Raw genomic sequence first — 18,980 nt, 5'->3', positions numbered from 1 at the left:
TACAGCAAGATAAAAATGCTGTAATCCCTTTTTAGAATGGACTAATAAACATGTGGCATCTACAGACAACTAACTGACTGACTAGTTTTTATTTTCTTCTCATTTAAAGGGGATTTGGCTGGCTGCAGATGCACAGCAGTTCAGAATGGATGGAATATGGACAAAAAAACCCCCAACATATACTTTTAGCAACATTTCTTGCCTTTCCTTCACTGCTGGGGCTGGAGTCTGGCATGCCGTGCAGCTTGTCCTGCCTCCTGCCGGTCACCAGACTGCCAGAGCTCAGTTTCCCTACTCAGGGGAAGGAGTGACCAGCCACAAACCAAAGCCCAGTCTTAAGGGAAAGCACGGACAGCAAAGAGCCACAGGTGCCGGCTCCGCGCTGGCCATGGTGGCACCAAAGACCCCTACTCTGAAACCGTAACGCTGCGTCGTTGGGTCAGGTCTGTCATTGCTGCTACGTACCCTGCTCGCCTCTCCTGCTGAGCGGCTTTGCTAGCTCTTCCCTGGCAGGTTTCCGCATCTAGCAGGAAACGGCATTTTAATTATGTTAAACGCCTACCGAGAGAGACTAATTTGGGAGGCCGTCTGCATGGTGTAGACTTAATTCCACTGTAAACCTCTCGGTCCTTTTGTCGTCAGCTCAGTACTGGCCCTGTGGGAAACGTTTATGAGATGGTGGCTCTTGGTTGCTGGGGTGATGGCTTGCTATGCAGCTAATTTTATTTGTGTTTTGCTTATGAGGTCAATGCTAAGTAGGAGGCCTTTAGCAGAGACAGACAGAGTTGCACAGATGGTCTGGGCTATACTTTGTGTTTAAAACTTCGCACACAGTATGTTAGACACGAGAGCTTATCTGGCCATACAGCAGCTGCACATGGATTTCGTAGGCATAGATCTCAGAGAGTGGAATTAATGAGTCGTTACCACTTCTATCTGTTGCTAAACGTATCACAGGGACTTCAAATACATGGTCAAAATTAACTTAAAACTTTTAGCCAATGCCTCCTGCCCTGCTGATCACTTAAAACTGCACACAGTTACTGGGGGGCGGTGCTGGCAGAATTACAGCTTCTCTGACAAGCACTGCGCGTTATGATGCTAATTTTAAATTCCCCAAGGACAAACGTTCACTTCTTACGTTGTCACTGCCAGTTTGCTATGCAAGCCACTTCAAAGAGGAGAAATACTGCCTGTGCAGCCCAACGCTGCCTTCGGTACGTGCCTACGGGCTAACATAAGGCAATGCCAGAATGCCAGTAGGTTTGGGAACCCTTCCGGCTGAAGGGAGGAATAAATTTGTGCTTTCCCCCATACTTCTCGTTAAAACAACATCCATCACTTTGTTCATTTTTCTCATTTTCAATTCTTTTGTACGTTCTGGTTTTGCGCTGCATTTTGTCCAGTGGTTCCTCAGTGCTCTCCTATAGAGAAACAGGATGTAATGGTTCCTGGGGCTGGTTTTTCTCCTCGGCAGCTCCTAGAAATGCTGGCTTTAGAAATGCTTCAACCTTCTGGGAGGAGATACAAAACTACTCACTTTTTATAGTACTTATCTTGATGCAGAAGTATGAAATGCAAATAATTCCTTAACAGTGTAATCAGCACCTGCTTTTTGCTGTCTGTCTTTGGCTAAGGTAGCCAGGAAAAAAGAAAAAATCCACTACTGAAGCTTATTAAGTCCATCCACTGGAACTGAGCAGTCATTCTGCAGGCCAACGCTCTGCTTCCTCCAGCATCACGCTTGCCCTAACAAAAGTTCACTTCCCTCATTTCCCCACCGGTAAGTGCTGGGTACGAATAAACTGTCACCAGAGGGAAGGTTCGTTTTCCAGCAGCTGCTGTTAGGCCTCGCTCTAAGCGGAGATCACAGCCGGCTCCCCTGTTCCCACCAGCTGCAGGACTGCGCCTGGAGCACACGGGGCATGAGCTCCCTCTACCGTGAGACCTAAGTTACAGAAAGCAAATAAACCATTTTTAAGAAAAGCTAACAAGCAGGGGAACTTCTGTTCCCAGTGGAGAGGAGTGCTTACACAGCAGAAAACGCGAGGTTCTAAAACACACTAAAAAAAATCCCAAATATTTCTCCAGAATGCTGAAGCTGGGTGCAACTACTGAGACAGTGCCTGAGCCGAGTTTTGTTCAACAGCCGATTAAAGAAAATCGTGCAGTCCCCAAGAAATCCATCAATCTTAAGCCACACACCTGCAAGAGGTTAAGAGGAGCTGCTTAGGGAAACTGGTTATAGTCATAAAAGGAAATACCACTACCCAGGTCACCAGGGTCTGAGAGGACAGGCCCCTGCCAGGAGTTCCTACTGGTTTTTAAAACCAAAGCACAGAAGACTCCTACTAAAAGCAGAAGCAGCACATAGTTACCTTTATTGCCTGTGTAACACCCGCATGAAGTGACCAGCAGAACACGGTACAAATCCATGCACAACAGATACATACATCACTCTTAGAAATCTTTCAGAAGAAAAGGAGAACAGTTTGTGAGTTGATACCTCTATAACCTCACGAGCTGGGTTTCCAATTTACAAACTCACTTTTTTTTTTAAAGCTGGTATTTTAAAATGGTATAGAAATGCTTCGTTACTTGAATACTAAGTGAATTAACATATTTCACAATAAAAATATAGTTTAGTCCTATTAAATTTTCTTCTGAAAATAAATGTTTCTATTTTTCTGCTATGACAATAAATTACAATGTATCACAAATGTAGGCTTTAAGCAGATTTATAAATAAGCAGGCATTAGGTGTTCCACCTATAGTTTAATTGAATTCAAGGCATTTAGTAAGAGATAAGCCGAAGGTGCATTTATAATCCAAATTCAATTTGTCAAGGTAAATACATATAACTGAAGTAGATGTAATGGGATTTAATGCTGTGGTACTTGTATATAGGATAAGTATTCATGAATGATCTGTTCCTCTTCCTCCAGTGTTAAATCCAGATAATCCTCTTCATGTTCAGGAATATCCTCTAGGATTTCATTGACTGCATCAGTCTCCATGTCTTCATCTGTTGGTGAACTGGAAGAACCTTCCAACAAAGAAAGGCAGCAGTGAATTCAAAGAAGTTGGTGCTTTCCCTCTTTCACCAGCACGACTGCTCTGCGAGGCCGTTCCTGTAAAACTACCTCAGTTAAAATAGCTCTGCAAAGGATATTGCAGGATGGCAATTTTTTCCTGTTATTTAAAGCTGTAGGAAAGCCCTTAGCTGTACAACGGGGATCACTACAGCTCTGACAAGTAACGGAAGAGAGAGAGTATGTGCAAGTTTCCTCTTTGCTAAATGGCAAGTATCAGTTACAGTTCTACCACGTAAGGGACACGAGGAAGGAGTATGCGGTCAAATCAGCTGACTGTATAGCACAGATCTGGAATAAGCTTCCTAGCAGTCAGAACCCAGATAACAGCACGCCAAAATAAATCATCATTATCAGTAGTAGGTCCAGGGAACATGCTCCAGCAGCTTAGTACTTGCTCTCGGAAAGAGTACGGGCAGGGAGCGGTTGGTTTGTTTTTAAAGAGGACTGGCGTGAGCGAGTACAATTAGATGGGAGAAGCTAGAATTGCTTGTGGGCTGGAGAGGGCCACGCGTTCCTCCCTGGGGAAGTGAGGACGCAGACACCCAAGGCCTCCAGCCTTGTGCGCCAAAGCCACAGCCCACTCAGCAGCCACTTCCTCTTAGCCCTTCCCAGGACGCCTCTGAAGGTTACCCCTTCCTTCTGGGATGCATCCATCTTACGCACTGCCTACAGCTGATATGTGTCCCTTATGGCTCCTTATGTGGCTGTCACCGACTGCCGGGGCCATAGCTCATCTGGGGTGATGGATGCCTTGCCTGTAACTATGTTACTAGTAAAAGTAGTCTGGGGCGTTACTCAAGGCCCTCTACCAGCATTTAAGCAGAAATCGCTTAATCGTTTTGTGCAAAAGCCAGAAGAACGGCCTTCCCCCCTCCCTCTCCCCTGCCTGCTGCAGGCAACATGTCTTACCTGCAGACTCCGTAGGCGAGTCTTTTGATGAAGCCGATTCTTCCGATGGGCTGGACCCTTCAGGAGACAGCTGCAGTGAAGCAGGAAGAACTCCCCCATAATGAGCAAGGGTTTGGGAAGCTAAGTGGATGTTGCCTTTAAAGACCTTTAAAGCTTGCTCTGCCGACTCACGGCTGAAACCCATATACATCAGCTACAGGAGGGGGAAAAATAAAAATAAAAAAATCTGGAGAAATCCAAGCTCATCCAGCACCAGGGTCTGACAGGAATCTGACTCTGCATCTGACAGTCATTTCTCTCACACAGAGGAAAGCGCTGCATGCCAGGAATTCCAGGACAGTGACTCTGGTTTACTGGAACAGTTAACAACAGGGCAGTGACCTATTAAAGAAATGGGGATGTCGAGCAGAATCAAGAGCCTCTTGCTTAATATCAGACCAATTCTTTTTCTGTTTTTCAAAAGGAAACTTCAAAGCACTCCAGCATATCAGGAGGGTGCACGTGCTATTTACTTTTTCTAGGCAATACAGATTTCTTGCCTATCTGACATTGATTACGTAGCCACACTAACTACTGAAGAGCTTTTCAGACAGCCTGTGATGAGAAAGACACAGTCCAACTCTTTCCCTCGTGCACCGCGATGTTTAGAGACTCGAATGAATTTCTCACTTGCTGTCTTTTTTGGGATAGAGCATTAGAGTGCACAGACTTCGCTCCGCACCCGTGCACGACAGGTTGGTGTCGTGGGCAGGAAGTACACATGGATTACATTTTAACCTGAGTGTGACTTCACCGTGAAGAGCAGATGCCAGACAGTGGAAGTGTGACAGCTTGAGTGACATGGGTCAAAGAAAAGTTGTACAACTTTGCTCAAGGAAGATCTGGTGTGTTTGAAGGCATAATTCAGAAACAAGACAACCGACTCCTAAGAAAGCAAAAGGTCTAACTTACTTGATCAATACTTTCCTGGGAAACCTGAAACTGGTCCACGGCCACAGGATCATCATCGTCATCATCTTCCAACAATAACTCTGGATTGTCAAGAATAAACTACAATACAACAGGGAGGGATCAGAATAGAGCAACAGAAATATGATAGTCCTCCGTATGGGTATTTATTGAGCCCAACAGTTGATATAAGCAAACCTCAGCCAACTTAAATGGGTCAGGAAGTGGAAGTTCAGTCATTACAGTTCAGGAAAGGTAGCTATGAACTAACAAGTATAGACTATAGAAAATAAGAATCTGCTACACAATAAATTAAAAAAAAAGCCAACAAGTTTTTTTGTACAAAAGTACTACTCCTGAAAATCACTTACCTTAAAGGCTTGGTCCAGGTTTCCTTGTGTATTATGAAGAGCTACTTGCGCAGCTCTCTCCGAATAGCCCATACTTTTCAAGGTGTTTATGTCTTCCAGTCGCTGCCTTCTTTTAGCTCTCTCCTCCCTCCTTATCTGTGCCTTTTCCTGTGAGAACACAGCCATTACAAAGCTCACTGTGCATGGGAATGCTTCAGCCTTTCCCTGTGCATATAGGGTTTCTTGGATTTACTTCTTCGAGTTTGAATCTCTTGAGGAAAAGGGGTTTTTATTTATTTTTTTTAAATACAGACTGTGCTGCCAGACACTCGTTACTAAATAAAACTGCATTTCCATGAGCTAGCACTGTTGCCATACTTCCGCTCTGCAGATCGGATCTTATGCTATCACAGCTATTATAGGCCCTGTGTGGTATGCGATAAACCCGTTTGGCAGATGGGCCTGTAGACAACACTTGCCAAGGACAGAGTCAGAACTGGGCATGCAGCCAAGGAGTTCTGTTCAGCCCTTCCCTCAGTCATTTGACTTTTCCGTCCACATTTCACTGTCTGAACTCTGAAAGTGCCACCTCAGCTTACCAAACGTAACTCCAGGCACTTCAGATCTGGACAACGCTCTCTTCACTTCACTTTAGCTTCCTTCACTTCAGCATAAAAAAGTCCTTCTCCCCTCCTGGATCTTCCAAGTCCAAAGCCACAATACGGTGTAGCTCGATGGTTACCCTCATAGCACTTTATTGTGCAGCCTCTCGTCTTTCAGACCACCCAAGCCCAGGAGTGACAGCTTGATCATGTGGTTTTGTTCCCATACGGAGTATTGCTGACTAGCAAACACTGGTGCAAAGTCTTCCTATGCACTTCTGTGGTACAACCACAGGTCTTTGGCTCTCTCATCCCATCTGTTTTGGGACAGAGCTTCCCTTGTTGTATTACGTTTTGGTTTCAGACTTGTGGCAACAGATGTCAAACTGCTAGTACCACTAACAGTGCCAAAGCAGGATAATCAAAGTCCTTAAGTTAACGCCACGTTGCACCAGTCACACAAAACATGATCTTATGGACACCCCAACTAATATGATCCTCGATTTAATACGTTCACTGCACCATACCTCTCTTCTGTTGGTGATAAGATTGGCAGCATGCTCCACATTCCCATGGCATGCTCGCAGGGCAAGGCGAGCTTCTTGTTCGGAGAAACCCAGGAGTGACAGGCGATAAACTTTATCAGGATCTATGGACAGCTCTTCATATAAACGAGATGCCTGTATATAGGAAGAACAAAATGATACTACTTACACTGTTGCTAACATACAAACAAACAAAAAAGTCTCCCCATTTTTCTGAGTAAGCAAAGATCAGGGAGAAGGTGCAAGACGGAGCCCAAACACAGGAGCTAGTGTGAACAACTCAAAAGTTTTACCTAATGGTGTCTTACCTTCTGAATATACTCAGCAGCCTCCTTTTCTCTGCCACTGTGATAGTGTCCTATCCCTTGAAGGAGGTAAAGCCGTAGAAATAAAACCTTCTCACGACCATAGCTTCCCTAAAGAATTGTTTAAACGAGGGAGGGGCACATGGGTAGAAGCATATGGTAGAACATCAATTCATTCTCAATAGAACACTTTACATATTTAAAGAAGACATAGTCACTAATATGTGACACTTAATATGCAGATAAAGTATCACATCTAAAACACTGATGATGTCTGTGCATATAAGTGCACGTTTGCCATGACCTTTGTGTCAGGTCCAATGCTTTCATTATGCTGACAATTGCACAACTAGATTACAGGCTGAGGAGGCATGAGAAAACTTTAAACTTCTAAAAGTCAGTCTTGTAATACTTGAAAAACAGCTGAATACATGTAGAAAAAAAAGCCACCCTAGTTAAATCAAAACCAGCATACTTTGATATCAATAAGTCTTTCATGGTTCTCCCCATAGCACCTCTGGAAGCATCTATGTGCTGTGGACAGCTTTTTCTCTGCATCATCCAGGCAGTCCAGCTGCTCCAGGCGGAAGTAGCACCACACTATATCCAGCTGCAGTACTGCATAATTATCCACGGTATTCAGCAGTTCTGTGCTACACTCACTGGAAAAGAAAACAATTACTTTGTTGTTTTGGGAGAGGTGGTTTATCTTTTCCACATGCTTTTTAATGCTAATGAAACAACATGCTAGAAATACGCATACTCACGTATTTGAGAAAGCACACACTTCATATTTGAGGTAGTAAACTGATGTCAGTGGAACTTTAATAAAGCACTGATCTCCCATTGTATTCACTAATACACAGAGCACTAATGATAACACAACATCTCAAAGAATTACAGTAGTCACAGCTCATTTTGCTACTATTTCAGACAGCATCTCTTTAAAAGCAGAACGCAATTAAACCCTCTGTAATCTTTGAGAGGACAGAGAAACTGTCTTCCTTAGTGCACGCGAACATGCTGAATCCTGTGCCAGTCTCCTTGCATGTGCATACAGATGAGAAACAGATGGAGACAATATTACTTTCAGGGATCTCAAAAGAGCAATTTAGGGCTCTGACTGCTGATGGGAAAGTAGTTTACCTGCAGAAACCCTGGTATTGTTACTGACCTCAGCTATCTGCTCCACCTTTTACAAGAAATTATTACTTCACAGGAGCAATTGCAGGAGTATCTTGTAACCGTCTCTCAAGCTAATGCAATTTATAGCCTAGTACATGAATATCGACAGTTTCTGTTTATGTTGATGTGGAAGATTAAATTGCCCAGTGGCAGTATCTGTTTCAGCTGTTCGACACGAAGCCACCTGTCCCTGCAAGTCAGGGCTTTTGTCTGCTGTTTCCCATCTGCATAGGGGGTGTGAAGTAATCCCAGGCCCCAATTTATATGTACAAGGAGAGCTAATACTGTTCCTGCATTTGGTTGACAGTAAAGGGAAGAGACACACAAGGACTCAAAAAGGTTCTTACCAGAAGTGTTTATCAGCATCCAACAAATACGGCAGTGCTATTTCATATTCTTTCTTCTTCATTAATGCTCTGCCCTTCTCATGATAACCCATTGCCAGCACAAGTGCCTAGAAAAACAGTGAGACTTTTTTTTGCACCTCCCCAACTCGTGCCTAGAAAAACAGTGAGACTTTTTTTTTGCACCTCCCCAACTCACTTACGTAACAAAAAAGAAGTATCTAGGTAATCCATTACAGCCCTTGTTCTTCCTAGAAAAATACTGTTGTATCAGTTCTGTAAAAGCAGTACGATTTCACATCGCTTCATACTTTTCTCCCATCTGTTAATGTTAGATATTGTCTAATTAAAAGCAATGAGCGTTACTGACAGATGAAACGTTGCACCAAGTTTATTTTAAGAACGCAACCCTAGACAGATTTGCAATGCCGAGTGATAAAAAGCTAAGCATTTTTCTGGGTGCTACACTTCTAACAGCATCAAATTTGTTTTGCTTTGCTATTACAACTATCTTGTAAAACCTAACGATTCACCTCCTGCAAAACCTCAGAACTGAAAATTAAATTTTGAATGTGGTAGGAACACACTCTCGTTCCTGCAGTACGACAAATGGAAATGTAAATAATATTTCTGGCTAGAAATAACCTGCAATATTTCTTCTCACCCATGTTCAATACTGATGAAATCTTGTGCACTTGAACATTTGATGCTTTAACTCTTCAGGTGAATTACTACTTTCAGCACTCCATCAGAACAGCATGCATTGTGAGAATGAACAGTTGTTACTCCAATCATCCGGAGACTCCAGATGATGCAGAGAACACAGTATGCCTCAGAAGAGGCGAGAGCAGCAGTTAACACACTTTGGGGCCTGCTCATTTCTTCCTGAGGTATTTTTTTTGTTACTGGGTGTAATTCCAAGTATTTGTAAAGATTCTTATTTATCTTCAGAAAATCCAGCAATCTTAAAAGATAGCATCTATCACTATTGTTCTGCTTCAGCAGCCAACATCAGGTATGTCACTCCTACTGTAATTCAATCCATGCACCCAACCAAAGATATTCTCAGTTGAGAATGTGGAACTTTCTTGAATGGTGAACAAATTTAAATTTGAGAAGAGTCACAGTTTTAAAATAGTTTTGCGATATTTTGCAGAGTCCCATTTTGAGAGACTCATGAAGTTTTGAGTTTCCAACTGGAACTGAGGCCTAATGAACAAGTTATTTTCATGTTGTTCTAGGGCACCCAAAATTTAAAACAGGTGCTAGGATATAACAAAGTTAAAGCTCATCTTAAAACACAAAAATAAGATATGGACCACATAGGGGTTGGTGCAAGATTAGACCTGCAATGAGATCAGCAATCAGAGGTCTGTCTCCAGATGACTGAAGTATTCCCAATTGTAGAGTTCTACTTTAATTTTATTTCAAAATTATTTCTGTTAAGCAAACATCTACTGGACCCAGGGTTATGTCCCCAAAAAGTCCGACTGTATTTCAATCCCATATTTGAAATGCTTCACGAATCAAGGTTTAAAAAGCTGTCTCAGTAGCTTTGTAAGATACTTTTACCTACCTTTTTAGCTTGAGGAGGAATCTCGATTGACCTTCCAGTCTGATTAGCTATATCTAGGTACGGAACAGAATCTGGATCCAAGTACTCCTCTGAAAGATAAGAAAAAGCAGTTTAAATTTTAAGTACCACCTTCAAGAGAGTAACTCTGCTGTTGTAAGATTATGTCAGTAAGTACATGGTTAAACAAAAAAGCAAACAACCAACCAACAAAAAAATCAACCAACCAACAAAAAAATCAGAATTACATATAAAGGCTGCATCTGTGTTTCGGACAGACCTACCAAAAATGGCCCTGATCAGACAAACATGAGGAACTTTTAGGAAGGTCACTAAGGAAAAGGCCCTGTTCATCCAGAAATTTAGACACAACATTAAAAGTTACATGAATTGTAAAGAATTTTTTGCAGAAGACAAACCACCTACATTTTACACTATGTAACATTTGAAATGCTTTATCAAATAAAGCGTAGAATATAAAGAAAAACACAACTGAGCACAGTTGGTAAAACTGAACAAAAAAGAAAAAAAACAGCTCAGTATTTTCCTTTCCCCACGTCTTTAATGCTTATAACCAAACTATCAATTTTGTTTTCACTTCCGTCTGATTTAAAATGAAAAGATGCTTTTCTTGTAAACAAAAGACAGTTGAGCAGAAGTTTGCTGAGATTAAAAGCTTATGCCCTGAAATTTTTCTCAGATGAAACAAAAGGGTTGTTAAATCCTTTCTACACTTCACACAGAACCTTCAGCCTGTGAGCCCATTATGGACTCCACTCTCTATTCTGGCATTGTGCTATAACTGACGGCTTGTGGTAAATACCTTAAAGAGGCCCTATACAGGATTCAAGGGCTGGGGTCTAAATTACCCCTTAAATCCATAAAAAGGAATCACTTCTTTCATTTGTTCAAAATCCGATATCATAGTAAGAAACAGGCTGTCACTGACCCTTAAAAGAAGCTTTGTTCAGATATTTTTGCATTTGGCAGGAATTCATTACATACTCAGTTTCAGTGTTCCTTGTTTGTGGATTTTTGAAACAATAAAATAGAGAAGTGATTTAAACTCACCATCTAGCAATGCAATTCACAAACACAACCTTATTTTGAAAAATTATTACTGTTGACTATATCCCTTTAACTTAATCCACAGTTGCCAGCAATCAACATCAAATGCAATGAGAACAGAACAGCCACATTACAGATGAGAACGACAAGTGAAATGTTCTGCACAATGAAACCATGGTTATGCACAGCCATTATCTGAGGCAAACTACAAAAAAAGTGTGTAATGACTTATAATACATTATTCCACTGTGCTTATGTCTACAATAAATTTAAAGCCTGTTCTCAAGAGTCATCAGTCCCTTAACTGTCAAGTGTCAATTAAATAATAATTGATTCATATTATATCCTTCTCAAAGTACCAAATGTTTTCCAGCATTCTAGTTGTGTAAGAAGAGTTAGAGTAGAAGAGGAAGTTTTAGTCAACTTAAAATCCAGTTTTCAAGTAGGTAGAAACCTAGAAAAGTATAAACTGAAATCCGGCCACGGTACAGGCACTCTTCTATGTTGAAAGTCCACCGAGAAGAGAGTTTTTGATGCACAAGAATTAACGAACACCTATCTCCCCCTCAACCCACAAAAAACCCCTCAACAACCCCTCCCTTACCTCTCTCTGCTAGAATTTCCAAACCCTTCTTAGTTCTTTGCATCTTGTCATTTATTTCTTTTTCTTTCTTGCATTGAAGTTCTTCTTCCTGAACTTTTCTTCTGGTCTCCTCATCACTCTGTTCCAGCTGAAGTACCATCACTTTCGCATTGTGTGTTACACCCTGGTCTTCAAGGGTTTTGCCTGCAAAATAGAGTATGATGAATACAATCCAAGTACTCTGTTTGTGAAGACAGACCATTTTACATTGTATTGCCATTGTGGGGGGGCGGAACAGAGAATGCCACCCTAAAACAAAACAACCTGAACAGCCCTTGCCTTACTCATACTGTACTGAAGAACTACAGTAATTCCTAGACTCAAGAACTCAATCAAAACCCCTGCCAATTACTGACATATTCAGCAGAAACTCAGAAATTAGAATCAGACTTGCATCTTAAAAGTGCTTTTTAAATGATTGGTATGTTTCTTTGCTTGCTTTTTTCAAAACATTCAAAAAATACAATTGTTTCTATTTCAGTTAATTGATCTTCAGGCAAAAACTGGAACAACAACATGTCCAGGATCGTACACCACAATAGTAACAGGACAGAGGAACTGGGGATTGAATCCGAGCTCCTATTGTCAATTCCATGGCTCTAATTCTGCCATATTCTAAGGGAAATAAATACATCAGATGCTTAGGCCATCACTAAAGAGAAAGCCGTTGCCATCGCTTCCCACAACATGTCTGACAAGTTGAACATGTGTAAAGCATTACAAAAAGTTTTTGAATGTGCTGTTATACAATATGGTTTTTGAGGAAATTTAGGGCTTCTCTTAAATGTGCATTTTCAGGGTTTCAACACTTGAAAAATGGATTTTCAACATTTATTACAGGATTCCTATAATGGCTGTAATTCTACCTAAGAATTTTGATCACTATAATTTATAACATTTCCTGTAGAGCAGAACCTGACAAATATAACTGCTATTGCTTGGGAATTTCTGAAATTAACAAAGTTGCAAGAAATTTTTCTTCTGAGAATCAGTAAACTAGAAAATTATCATAAAAGTGTACTCAACTAGACATACATACCCAGGTCAAGCTGCTTCTTATTTATGATTATTTTGATAGCATTTTCTTTTAATGCATGTTCCTGTGCTATCCTGTGAAATAAATAATTTCATCCATGAATATAAATTTGTAAGGCTATACAATATTTCTGTTAGAATAGCAATAAAACTTAAAAATTAGTATGCTTGTAACTGGCTTAAAACTTTTGCTATAAAAGGCTGCTAGAAGTAAAATAACATCATTAGAATGCTTTGTATACCATACAGGGAAAATCTGGGATACAGAAAGGGAAAAAGCAAAACAGACAGAAAAGAACCTGATTTTATTAGGCTTAAAAACACAAAAGGAAGAGAAGCTAATGTTCACTGTTCAGAAGACCCGCCTAGTTAGAGATTTGGAATACTGATCACTAGTGCCTTCTCAGGTACTTGCTGGGGGTTTACAGAGAGCTATCTTCTTCCACAGTTGCAACTTTCCTGTTTTCTATCTGTTAAACCGCAGCTTCTTACATGAAGAAGTGCCCTACAGGGACACTGGACAGCCTATTCAGACATACTGAACAAACATACATGCTAAGAAAAAGCTCAAATTGAACAAATAGTGCTTTGTTTGTCTTTTTTTATTTAGTACTGTATGACAGCATGCTATCTCATTAGATAAGAACCAAGGGTGATTATACTTACTGTGATCGGAGCTCCTTGCCTGTGATGAACAGGTTAGTTTCCAGTGGGATTTTTCTGCTCTGTAGTAATTATATTGGGTGGGGGAAAGGAGGAGGGAAGGAAAAAAGCATGATATCAAGATACTTCAGACACTTTCTTAATTAATTGTTTTACAACTACTACAATTTCTTTTTCAAATAACAATCATGTTAACAGGGTTATGACTGGGCATACTTATTAGGAATTTCCAGGTAGGGAGTCTTGTACTTGCTATACAGTGCTAAAAATAAGCATTCTAACAGCAGAAGATTCAGAATTAGATAAATCTAAATTCAGAACCAAACAATTTAAACTGACTAATTTAATTATGCACTTCCAATCTTAACTCTGCTTTGTAATTATGCCACTCACCTGTGACTGGCTACGTTATGATTAATTCCTATTAGTGTCTCTGGTCCTAGATTAGATAAACTGGAATTTTAAATTAATTAATTCCCCTATGCCCAGTAGCACTGTGAAGAGGAATTATGAAATTATTTGTTTGTTTTAACTGCATGGCAATCACTTAACACCCTCTACCCTTCAGCCCATCACATTCCCTGGTAATTATTTTTCACTACAGGAGAGAGAACAATTATGATTGTGTTGTGTTTTTGCAAATATTCAGTAAAAAAACCCAACAACAAACCCCTTCTGAAGCATAGGTCACCATCTAAGACCATCTTCAGAAAAAACAAACATAGCCCTTTTCCAGAGTGAACCTTCACTTCTGTTGCTGATAAGACGACTACAACCTTTAAGTGCACCTAAATAAAGAACTTCTCTTTCACTGTTATCAGTGAAGACATACAGCATTGGGGAAGATGCTGCTCCTGCACATGATCAAAACTAGGAAGTGACTGGAGACAGCTGTTGTGCTGTTTTTAAGGGGGAAATATTCCCAGTTAAGAGGCTTTGTATTAGTAAGAACCTAACCAAGGGCCCGCTCTCTGTCGTGTGACCAACGTGCACAACACACTTCACATCCATACGGTTGAATCCGCTCAACCTTCAAAGCAGAGCAGCTGTATCCAAAGTGCCCTTTGAGATCGGGAAGTGACTGGAGACAGCTGTTGTGCTGTTTTTAAGGGGGAAATATTCCCAGTTAAGAGGCTTTGTATTAGTAAGAACCTAACCAAGGGCCCGCTCTCTGTCGTGTGACCAACGTGCACAACACACTTCACATCCATACGGTTGAATCCGCTCAACCTTCAAAGCAGAGCAGCTGTATCCAAAGTGCCATTTGAGATCAGTCCCTGGCCCATGTCAGCCCTCGCACTGTGCCTGGGCATTGCTTAGCAGGATACCAGGGGGCCTGGGCTAAACTGCATCAGAGCCGACGCTAACAGCTTGACAGCATGGGTGTCCATCAAACAGTGGCCAGCCTGTCCCCCACTTGTGTTTAGCTGACTAGGGTAGATGTAGCCACAGAATCTGGTACGGCGACCAGTCTGACACTGATTTAATGAGATTCACATCATTATTCTGGCATATTTTATGCGTGAAACTAGAGGTTGAAGCCTGGCTTTAAAAGGGCAAGGCTTAATTCAGTTCTATCTTTGTGAAGCTTTTAGGAGCCTGACTTAGAAGGGGACAGATGAGTACCATCACAACAGAAAATCCTGCTTCTCACTTCCAAGTTCAAACACTGGACATTCGTATTCTAAAGTAAGTTTAGTTAGCTGCCTGGGCTGGAATAGTTACATGAGGATAATGTCAACACTGTAAGACACTGCCACATGCCACGGCTAAAAGCTAAAGGAGTTCTTTTCAATGTCATCAGCTATACGTGGCCTAAGATGACACGAAGTTCAAGTTGCTTATTGCACTTAAAGAGAATTTTTTTAAATTAAAGCTGTCATTTAAACAAAAGCTGTGGTAATACAGTGATATTCATATGCCAACTCAACTGTAGGTATTCTACAGCTGAAAAAACACATCTGCTCTTTACTGCTAATGTGAACAGTTACGTCAGAAGGAGTCAAACTGAACTAGATAGACACTTAAATCTAATTTACTTTTAATTGAAAGATAATTTATCATTAAATCCTAAAGGGAAGACAATTACTGATCTTCCAATATTGTATTCCTTTGCCATGATATTCCCACGTACCTGGGAAACTGAAATATACCTATATAACTCCCCCTCCCCCTATATTTTATATACCTAACAGAGATCTCTCATATGAAACACCTGAAAAAGTTGAAGATATTTGCATCAGAAACATATCTAGAACTCAAAAGGCCATCAAAGTAAAGCTACTTATCCTGACTTTTCTGCAGTGTCACTTACTTTTCTACGAGGCAGATATATATCAAGTCTCGCAATCCCAGTCACTTTAAAATTTTCATTGCCTGTTCCACGCTCAATTGCTTTACACCGTATTTCTTCAAGCATATTCTCTGTATCATTCTCATTGATATTCAGCTTGGATGAGTATTTTTGTACAAGCTCCTAAGAAAACAGCAAGAAAAACTGGGAAAATGCACCAGCAGTATAACACGGAAGATGCGTGACTAACTCAGAGAGAATATTTACCTTCATCTCTTTACCAGCTTCTTTTTTTTCATTTGTATATGGTGGTTTCCATAGCTGAATTTTGTCCTCTCTTAAGCAACTTGTCAGTTTTGCTATTAAATACTTCTTTTGTGCCATTCTTTTAAAACAAAAGCACAATTGGAAGGGAAAAGAAAGAAAAAATAATCAATCTTTTAATAAAGCTTTCCTGTACTAAGATACTGTACTTATTCAAGAAGTCTAAGTGACATTTCGGAATTCTGCAAAAAAAAGTTGAGTATAAAATGCATTCTATGCATTTTGGTGGGGAGGGGAACCCGAGTACAAACTATTATAAAAAATTGGAAAGGGGGTGAAACCCAGATTGGAGTAGGGATAATTCCGAAGCCCCCTGCATTGGACCTTGCCAATTCAAGACAAATTAAACCTCTTCCTGACCCCTCATGTGAGCTGGCATTGCAGAAGGTGCCGATTCATCAAAATCCATGATTCAATTCTTCTGCCCTGCCCTGGACAGGGCTGCTCAATCCACCCCCCCCAAAACATGTCCTTGCTGTACCTCTGCGTTCCTGCTTCTCCCACTTCCCTACTTTAACAGCCTTTCTACACCAGTGGACAGTTGAACATGAATTATTGCTCTCTTCGGGAGGATGGAAAAAAAGTTTCAGGAGGGAACATCTCAGAACCACAAGCTCCACCAGCAGAAGACCATAAGGTAAAGCTCACAGCCTTTCAGCAAAGTGAGATCAGCTGGAGCACAGAGAGCTCAGAGCAGACAACGATCTACGCCTCCCCTCCCTGATCTCAATCACTTGTCAAGCAAACAAGTTTAATAGTATCATAAAATGGTATTGTAAAATTCTGGTTTCCCAAAGGTGGAATAGCAGGGTGCCACTTTTCATAGTCCAAGAGACGCTCTTCCCCCTGCAAAGCTAGAACAGGCACATAAGCAACATGAAGTGCAGAGGCTGAGATCAGAGATGACATGTACTGTAAATCTGCACCAGGCATTAAGGTGCCCATCACTGGGGAGAAGATGACAGTGAGCTGAACAGAGCAGCTCCCTGGCTCACAGGTAAGAGTTCAGGCAGAATTCATCACCACAGGTTATTCTTACTCAGCTCAGAGAAAGCAGTAACCTCCGAGAGTGAATTAGCATGTCCCTGAAAAAAACCCCCCAAGAAACAGGGAAGGCAGGGAGGGCAAGGAAAGGTGAGTGCAGTGACCTCAACAGAAAAAAACCCAAAGAAAACCTACGTGCATGTTAAAGCATGGGAGACTTTTGGCTCTTGGACACTGGGAATCATATGGAAGATGTCCTTTAATTTATACAGAAAAGCATTTAAAATGTTGGCATATATGCACTAAGGTTGGCATTGAAGTTTGATTAATCAGTTTCACTTTTCTTTCAGAGTGGTTTCCTTTTCTCATTCTTGTTTATTAGCACATAGCTCTCAGGAGAAAAGGGGACAGAAAAGAAGAATCAAACACTTCTATCCATTCTTCCAGTTTCAAAGACTGTTCCTTGCTCAGAAAAACACTATTTGAGAGCAAAAGAATGCAGGCAAACATCCAACATGTGGTAAGTTTACCGGTTAACCTTACCTCAACCCCAGCTTTAGCGAGCTACAAAGAATCGTTGAATGCTGCAAAGACAATAGTCTCTTCTAAAGAGGAATCAGAAGGATTAACTGAGCAAGTGGATGGTTTAACAATCCTTCCTGTCTGATTGCTATAATTTGCATCGCGTCTGTCCAAACTAGGAGAGACAACCACGCATTCTTTTTCTTGCTGGAATGATGACGTTGTTATTATTTTAGGGCTGAGGCAAAACATGGCATTTACAAAGCAGAAAGCAACAAACATGCTCAATTTTCAAAAGATGGCGTTGAAGTTATTAATGCAGCTTTCCTCCTTTTCCAAAACATGCCAGGCAATTCTCATGAACAACCCGTAACCATCATTTTCCCACTTTTAGGTTATGCTGAAGAACTGTTTTATAGCTGTAATTCTACTTAACATTAAGAAACAAAAAGAGTATCCATGGCTTTGGGGCACCCAGATAGTCTAAAATCGCAACCTACGCTTAAGACTATGAATTGTAAAGATGAGTGGCACTTATAAACTGGTCATTCATCTTCTTATCAATACTATTTTATAGTTTTGTAAGTTTGTGGTTTATTACTAAGCTACTAAAACAGAAAACACCACTGGAGTCTCCAACTAAACTTGTTCTTTCCAACCCTCTATTAAAAGAGTTTTGCTTTCACAAACACAAAAGCTATCATTTTATATGCAACACTTCTAACATTTATCATAAATTCCTATTTTACCATAACTAAATCACAAGAGAATCCTTAGCAAAAACATTCATGACTGACTTCTCCATCAGCCAACACCACAAGTGCTCCCGACACAATTTCACCTTTAGTAAGAGTTTAAAGGGACTTTCTCAAAATGAATCTGAGTAAACAATCAGGGGTATTTCCCAAAGGCCATTTTGAATGCAAGACTGAGTTTTTGTAACTAAAATGTCATCCTCTAAAGCCAGTTAGTCTTATAGATGACATAAAAGAAAACAGTTACAGAAATAAGGTTCAAAAGCCAAATTTTTGAGGGAAGGAACAGAGAGAGGATTCTGAGAATGGTTCATTAATAAAGCAGTAAACATTATATTTTCCTAAAAACAAGGAGGAAAGCTACCTGGCGCAACTATGCTACATCCCTCAATGGCTAAAGGAGGAGTAAGAGACTGAAGCAGCACCTGTGCAAAAAAACCACGAGCCAGAAGCTCAGCGAAAGGATGGAAACCCAAACGCTGCCAGTCCCAGCCTAGGGTGTCCTCAGGCCTCCCCAAGTGCGCAGCCAGTCTCTCCCCTACCACGACAGCACCGAGACCACAAGTCACCGGTGTCACCGGGGGATTTTAAGCACGGTCACGAAGTCGCCGTGCTTTCTAGGCACCTCCAAAACGCCGCGGCCGGGGAGCACTCAGGCAACCACAGCAGGAGCCTCCCATGGCGGCAGCAGAGCTGATGCGACCAGCCCCCGCTTCTGAGCGGGCAACCGCGAGGCAGGAGGCGGCCAGGCCGTGCGGGCACCGCGGGGAGGGGGCAGGCGGAGGGGCGCTCCCCGGCACCCCGCCGGGGCGGGGGCCCCCCCGCCCCCCGCCCCCG

General features: G+C 41.4%; 1 protein-coding gene across 2 annotated transcripts in view; it reads right to left on the bottom strand.

The window, feature by feature from the left end:
• Positions 1 to 2,352: 2,352 nt before the first annotated feature.
• The window catches only part of NUB1 (negative regulator of ubiquitin like proteins 1), a 16,899-nt gene continuing 271 nt past the window's right edge, over positions 2,353 to 18,980 (bottom strand). The window contains exons 2-15 of one of the 2 annotated variants that reach the window (XM_009287796.2): positions 15,826 to 15,963; positions 15,580 to 15,741; positions 13,269 to 13,327; positions 12,607 to 12,677; positions 11,529 to 11,711; positions 9,860 to 9,948; positions 8,287 to 8,393; positions 7,230 to 7,416; positions 6,758 to 6,865; positions 6,432 to 6,584; positions 5,324 to 5,470; positions 4,956 to 5,054; positions 4,005 to 4,197; positions 2,353 to 3,046 (exon numbers count right to left, since the gene is read on the bottom strand). In XM_009287796.2, the coding sequence (XP_009286071.1) occupies positions 2,883 to 3,046; positions 4,005 to 4,197; positions 4,956 to 5,054; positions 5,324 to 5,470; positions 6,432 to 6,584; positions 6,758 to 6,865; positions 7,230 to 7,416; positions 8,287 to 8,393; positions 9,860 to 9,948; positions 11,529 to 11,711; positions 12,607 to 12,677; positions 13,269 to 13,327; positions 15,580 to 15,741; positions 15,826 to 15,942 (1,839 nt within the window). In that variant the 5' untranslated portion in view covers positions 15,943 to 15,963 and the 3' untranslated portion in view covers positions 2,353 to 2,882. The remainder of the gene's footprint in view (positions 3,047 to 4,004; positions 4,198 to 4,955; positions 5,055 to 5,323; positions 5,471 to 6,431; positions 6,585 to 6,757; positions 6,866 to 7,229; positions 7,417 to 8,286; positions 8,394 to 9,859; positions 9,949 to 11,528; positions 11,712 to 12,606; positions 12,678 to 13,268; positions 13,328 to 15,579; positions 15,742 to 15,825; positions 15,964 to 18,980) is intronic. The other variant, XM_009287797.2, reaches the window with a different exon arrangement.

Source organism: Aptenodytes forsteri, unplaced genomic scaffold (genome assembly GCF_000699145.1).
Source record: "Aptenodytes forsteri isolate BGI_AS27 unplaced genomic scaffold, ASM69914v1 Scaffold296, whole genome shotgun sequence".
Classification (NCBI taxonomy): domain Eukaryota; kingdom Metazoa; phylum Chordata; class Aves; order Sphenisciformes; family Spheniscidae; genus Aptenodytes; species Aptenodytes forsteri.
This window is presented reverse-complemented; position numbering and strand designations above follow the sequence as displayed.